General features: G+C 45.8%; 1 protein-coding gene across 1 annotated transcript in view; it reads left to right on the forward strand.

Moving 5' to 3' along the window:
• Positions 1 to 5,574, forward strand: part of INTS10 (integrator complex subunit 10) — a 50,138-nt gene that overhangs the window by 18,827 nt on the left and 25,737 nt on the right. The window contains 2 exon segments of the mRNA XM_025208742.1: positions 667 to 820; positions 2,221 to 2,303. Coding sequence (XP_025064527.1) covers positions 667 to 820; positions 2,221 to 2,303 — 237 coding nt within the window.

The raw sequence follows: 5,574 nt of genomic DNA on the forward strand, positions 1-5,574 counted from the left end.
GTCCCAGCAAGGAGAGGCAAGTATGCCCTGCTGTCACTTGCCAGTCGGCATGGAAGGGTGTGGGATGCGGGCACGGCAACACTGGGAGTGGGGGCTGTGCCCTGCTGCCACTTGCCCCCTTCTGCCTGGAGTGAGTCGTGCCCCCATCATGCCCCCTGCCTCCACTCCAGCTGAGCAAGCGGCAGCAGGGTAGAGCCCCCGCTCCCAGCGCTGCTGAGTCCCCTGCCCCAGCTGGGCAGCTTGTCCCAGCCCCAATCCCTCCTTCCCTCCCCCAACCCCAACAGACTTACCAGCTGGAGGCAGCTATTAGCTGCCTGTTTAGTCTATGGCTGAATGATCAAATTGGCCGAATCTCTTCCTGAATCAATTCGGATTCTTTGAATCGATTCAGAGCTTTTACTTGTTCCCCCGATTCGATTCGGATTCAGAGATTCGGTCCTCAAATCGGGTCAAATCTCCTCCTAATCAAATCAGCTACAGAAGCTTTGCACAGCCCTATTATTTATGATGTTATGCCATTTGTTGTCTTCATAGTTGATATAGTCCATTCTGATCTATTTCTTGGAGCTTGTATTCAGTATTGCAAAAGTTCTGTAGGATTCTTTGAACATTTTTAGTTAAAGACAGGAAATCTTTTTTTTTTTGCTTATACTGATCCTTAAGCAGAGCTCGGATGATGAAGACCCTTCTGGGAAGGGGAGAAGTCGTCATATCACAATAAATAAAGTAGACCTTCCAAACTCCATTGAAGTATTAGAGAGCTTTAAACTGGCAAGAGAGAGCTGGGAGCTGCTCTATTCCATGGAATCACTTGATAAAGGTAGGAGTAATTGAAGGCAGTTCTGCCTTTACTCTTCTTTACTGTAGACAAGAATTGTCAGCAACAGCAATAAAACTTTACATGCACTTTTTGAACATTCTCTTTTGTTCTGGGGGCCTTAATGGTATGAAATAACTGACAAGGCTCCTTTGTCCTATTCTTTATCTGGGAATGTATTTTTCCATTTGTTGTTCTTGGAATCCTCCATACATCTGCATTCATTCAGCTAGCTTTCCTTGAAAGTAGGTTTTACGAGGGTACCATATAGTTGTGTGCTACCATAATTACTTGAACCCAAGATAAGCTTTTGTTTCCCGGTCGGTATTTGGGGGAGGAGAGGGGCCTTGTCTTGTATTTGAGTACTGGTCTGGGGCAGGTGCTGATGGCTCAGCTCTGGCCCCAGGCACAGGGCTGGAAGTTGGAGCTGAGCTGTCACTCCCCTAGGCTGCGATGGCTAGTTTGGCAAGGGAAGAGGCATGCGGCTTTGGTGGGGTGGGGGGTAGGGGGTTGATGCAGAAACAGGGAAGACCAATGTATGAAATTTGGAGAGGGAGAGGCACAGATGAGATGGCACAGCCAAACTCCCCCAAGCTGCCCCTTCCACTTCCCTCCCCCTCCCCCCCACCTCCTTCCCCCTTCCAGACCTGATCTACCCCAGTCCTACTGGGACCTGCTGCTGCTTCTTTCTGGCAAAGTCAGGACCACCACTGCCTGGGGGCAAGGGGAGAGACTACAGTGGGTAGGGGGACAGGAAGCAGGGGAGGCAGGCACAGACATGGAGGGGGCAGCCAGGGTGGGCAAGGGCAGGGAAGCAAGGGCCAGGGGTCTGGCTCCACACCCCCTGCTGCTGCTGTGGCAGAGGCTTATTTTAAGATGACCTTTCACTAATTAGCTTCTGTACATGGTAAATTATAACACTTTGAATTTAAGACAACCCTCTAGTAATTAGATTTTATACACGAGAAATTCTAAGTCATCTTGGATTCAGACAAGTATGGTAATAACCATGTGGGGAAGTATTGCCAAAGTTTTCCATGCATTATAATTTCCTCAGCGATTTGTGACTATGAAGAGAATTTGTTTTTTCTCTTCCTCTTCTCATTTTTGCTTCTCATTTAGAAGTTTGCAATATTTATTAATCTTCAGTATGTTGTGGGGGGAATGAAACATTAATCAGTAGTGTTGAATTGATATTGTTTTTCTGAAAAGCAATAAAATAAATGTAAAGAAGGTGGACTAGAAAGGATCTACCAGAAAATGGCTCGTGCTATGTTTTTTTTCTCCCCAATGTTTTATTGTTTCTAAATAGCCTAAGCCAAAGAGTTTGGAGAGGTGTAGGGGACAGGGTTTGGTGGGTTTTTTTAGCCAACTTTAAACCTGTTTTCTGATTACTTGTCCAGAATTCACCAGAATTTGCTTGTCCTGGAAGACAGATACCTGGCTCTGGTTGCGAATCTTCCTCACAGATATGATCGTTTACCAGGTAAATGAAAGACTGAGACCCATACTTATGCATTACTTTTTTCATTTTATGCATTTTTGTGCTTTGTTGCAGTCAAAACTGAGTGCTCAGGTTACATCACTCCTCTTTACCAGCTCTTTCTTACTCAGCAGATCCAACTGGGTTTGCAAGAGTGCTCCCTTTGGGAGCTGTGACCAGTAGATAAACTCAGTGACTCAGAACAGCTTCCACAAAACAAATCAGTATTTATTAGTCTACAAAAACATAATGATGAGGAAGGAACAGATTAAAACAGGCAGGGTCCATTTGGACCACCTCTGTAGTAACTGCAAGTTGCTGAGAAATCAGTCCATCCTGCTTATCAGCCCAGTCCTTACTGTGTCCTCACCAGTGGCTGAACAGTTGTGCAGTTGATTTTTGATGTGCTTAGGCATGCTGTTAGGATTTCTGGTTCATGTATGTGCACACCTCTCTGATGATGGCTGTGTGACATCTTTTCAGTATGGGGAACAGGAATGAATGTCTTAAGATTGTCACAGAGAAGGCATAGGCCTGATTGAACGAATGAGAGGAAAGCAGCCTTTTTGGCAGACGTGCCACAGATTAGCCTGTTGCCCTCCCTGAGTGCAACTCTGATTCCTTTCCCTTACCTGATCTACTGCTCAGCTTCCACATCCTACCCTGTGCTCCCTGCCCAAGCTGCTGCTCTGCTTTCTGCTCCCTGCCCAGTCATTCTTGCTTGATCTGATACTCTGCCTTCTGCTTCCTGCTCTATCTGCCACTGTGCTACCTGTCCCCTCCGCAATCTGCCATTTGTCACCCATTGCACACATGCCATGGACAGTCAACCTGCAAGGAGGGTTGTAGTTAAAGTTTAGTATTTCCTTTGGATTTGAGGCAAGCTAAACTCATGCCATGTACCTCACAGATAGCAACTGGGGTTCTCTCTGTTTCCCTGCTGCCTCTTCCTCTTCCTTGAACAAAGGCCCCATGTTTTCATCTACTTAGGGCAATTTCGTCTTGTGTTTCATGCCTTAAACTTCCTCCCATCCAACCCAGACTCATCATGATAAGAGCCCAGCATCAAGGTCTTGACATCTGTACTTTTGTGATGTGGTGGTGACTGGATTATCTGAAGTCATCTGCCTTCCCATGGACTAAATGAGACCCCCTGCAGTTATGACTCATGAGTCTATATTAGCCAGCCAACTATTTTCCTGCCATTGCAATGGCAGGACATGAACTCATCCTGTGGCATGTTGTAGGGTGTACCTAGTGTTCCTGCTTGTGCCTTGTAATGATCTGAAGTGTTGCTATTGGAGACTCCTTGGGTTGCTTGTAAACATAGACAACTGAACTTGATGTCTGCTGTTAGACCCCAACTCCATGCAGCGGCCAATGACTAGGGAGACGACGATCCAATTGCCCATGGGTCCTGTTACTCATTAGCCAGAGCGAGCAGGGAGCAAACACCAGCACACATTGCTCGCAACAGCTTTATTCAGAATGGAGACAGCTTTGGACTAGCTCCCAAAAGACAACAAACTGGGGAGCTGCCCTGAACATTAGTCCTTTTCACATTTTATACACCTTGGTTCATACATATTAACATTCACTCCACCTATGACCCTCCTTGGGTTACACCCATTCCTCCTCCCATCTCAAGCTCCTCCTCTGTTTTCTGTTTACTTCATTAACATGGAATTGCTTATGCATTTCATTCATTTACATGCCTCTGCTAAAAGCACATGCGTAAGGCCATGTACACGGGTACTCTTGATCATTTGCTGGTTCTTTCTTGTTCTTTGCTAATTTCAGCACCATTTCCAAGGTCTTCTTTCTGCTTTATCTCCTGACGATAGCTGGTGGGCTGCATCTTGTTCTTCTTACACAAGGAATCATGTATCCTACGCACTATTCCATTGTTAAAGAAACTACTTGCCTAAACATTTGCAAGGTTAGCTTAATACATCATTCTGCCTTGTGACCAGCAGCTTTGCTGAGACACAGATTAAAAGCCTTGTTCCAGCTGCAGATCCAATGCTCCCCAAAAATCCACATTATTTTCACCCTAACATCTGTTTGCAGTCTTCTGTTCTTATGAATCTTGTGAACTGTCCAGCCAACAACATAACAACAGTCATATGAACCAGGGTCCATGCAAGACTGATAACAACAACACAGATACCTTCCATTCTTCACAATCTGCCAGTATTTCCAATACAGTATTGCAAACTCCCATGCATTTCATGCCAACACATACTGTGTTCTAGGGCTGTGCAAAGCTTCGGTCCCTAATTTGATTTGATGGAGATTCAGCCTGATTTGGTGGCCGTATCTCTGAATCAAATCAGGAGACCCTTTAATCTCTCTGAATCGAATCAGAACCCTCTGAATTGATTCAGAAAGATTCGACAATTCGGATATAAACTCAGCTTTAAATGTTTTTTCTACATGCCTCAAGGTACCAGGCAGCTTGTGAATGCTGCAATGGTGGGGCAGATGGAGCGTCCCACAGGAGCATGGCAGTGGGGTCCCCAGCGCACTTCGTAGCAGACCTGGAAGTGGACCAAAAGCACTTCTGGTCCATTTCCAGGTCTGCTGGGGAGTACGCTGGGCTCCCCCCTATGCCCCCTGGTTTGTCGACTGTTGCCTCCTGGGTCTGGAGAGGCACTCTGGGTCTGCCTGTGGCAGTGGACCGGAAGTACCCTGGTTCATCATTACTTCTTGTCCACTTCCGGGTTCACCACTGAGTATGCGGGGGGGTTCCTTCCTGCACCCCTGTGGGATGCTCCATCTGCCCCAGCATCACAGTGTTCATAGGCTACGCCTGGTACCTTGAGGTATGTAGGAAAAGCATTTAAAGCTGCGTCTATGTCCGAATCACTGATTCTCCGAATCAGCATCAAATCTTCAGATTCGGATTCGGCCAAATTGAATCGGGGACAGTGATCCAAATCAATAAATCAAACCACTGTCCCCAATTTGGGCCGAATCCGAATCAAATATGGCCCGCTTCGTACACGCATACTTTGTTCCCTTACTTATCTACTTGACTCAATGTAGCCACACATTTTGGCTCACTTTTAAGAATGAGTTCACTTGGAAGAGGCTTTTCATTTTCTCTTGTAAATCTCGGTGTAAATAAATGTATAAAGATAGTCCCTTATCATAGTTAAACATGCTTCCACCATTCCTGATATTTTTACTGGAACAGCAGGACATGGTTTAAAAAGTAAGATTAAGAATACAATGATAAACAACATAGTGGGTGGGGGGATTTTTTTTTGGG

The sequence above is a fragment of the Alligator sinensis genome, unplaced genomic scaffold (assembly GCF_000455745.1).
Source record: "Alligator sinensis unplaced genomic scaffold, ASM45574v1 scaffold320_1, whole genome shotgun sequence".
Lineage (NCBI taxonomy): Eukaryota > Metazoa > Chordata > Crocodylia > Alligatoridae > Alligator > Alligator sinensis.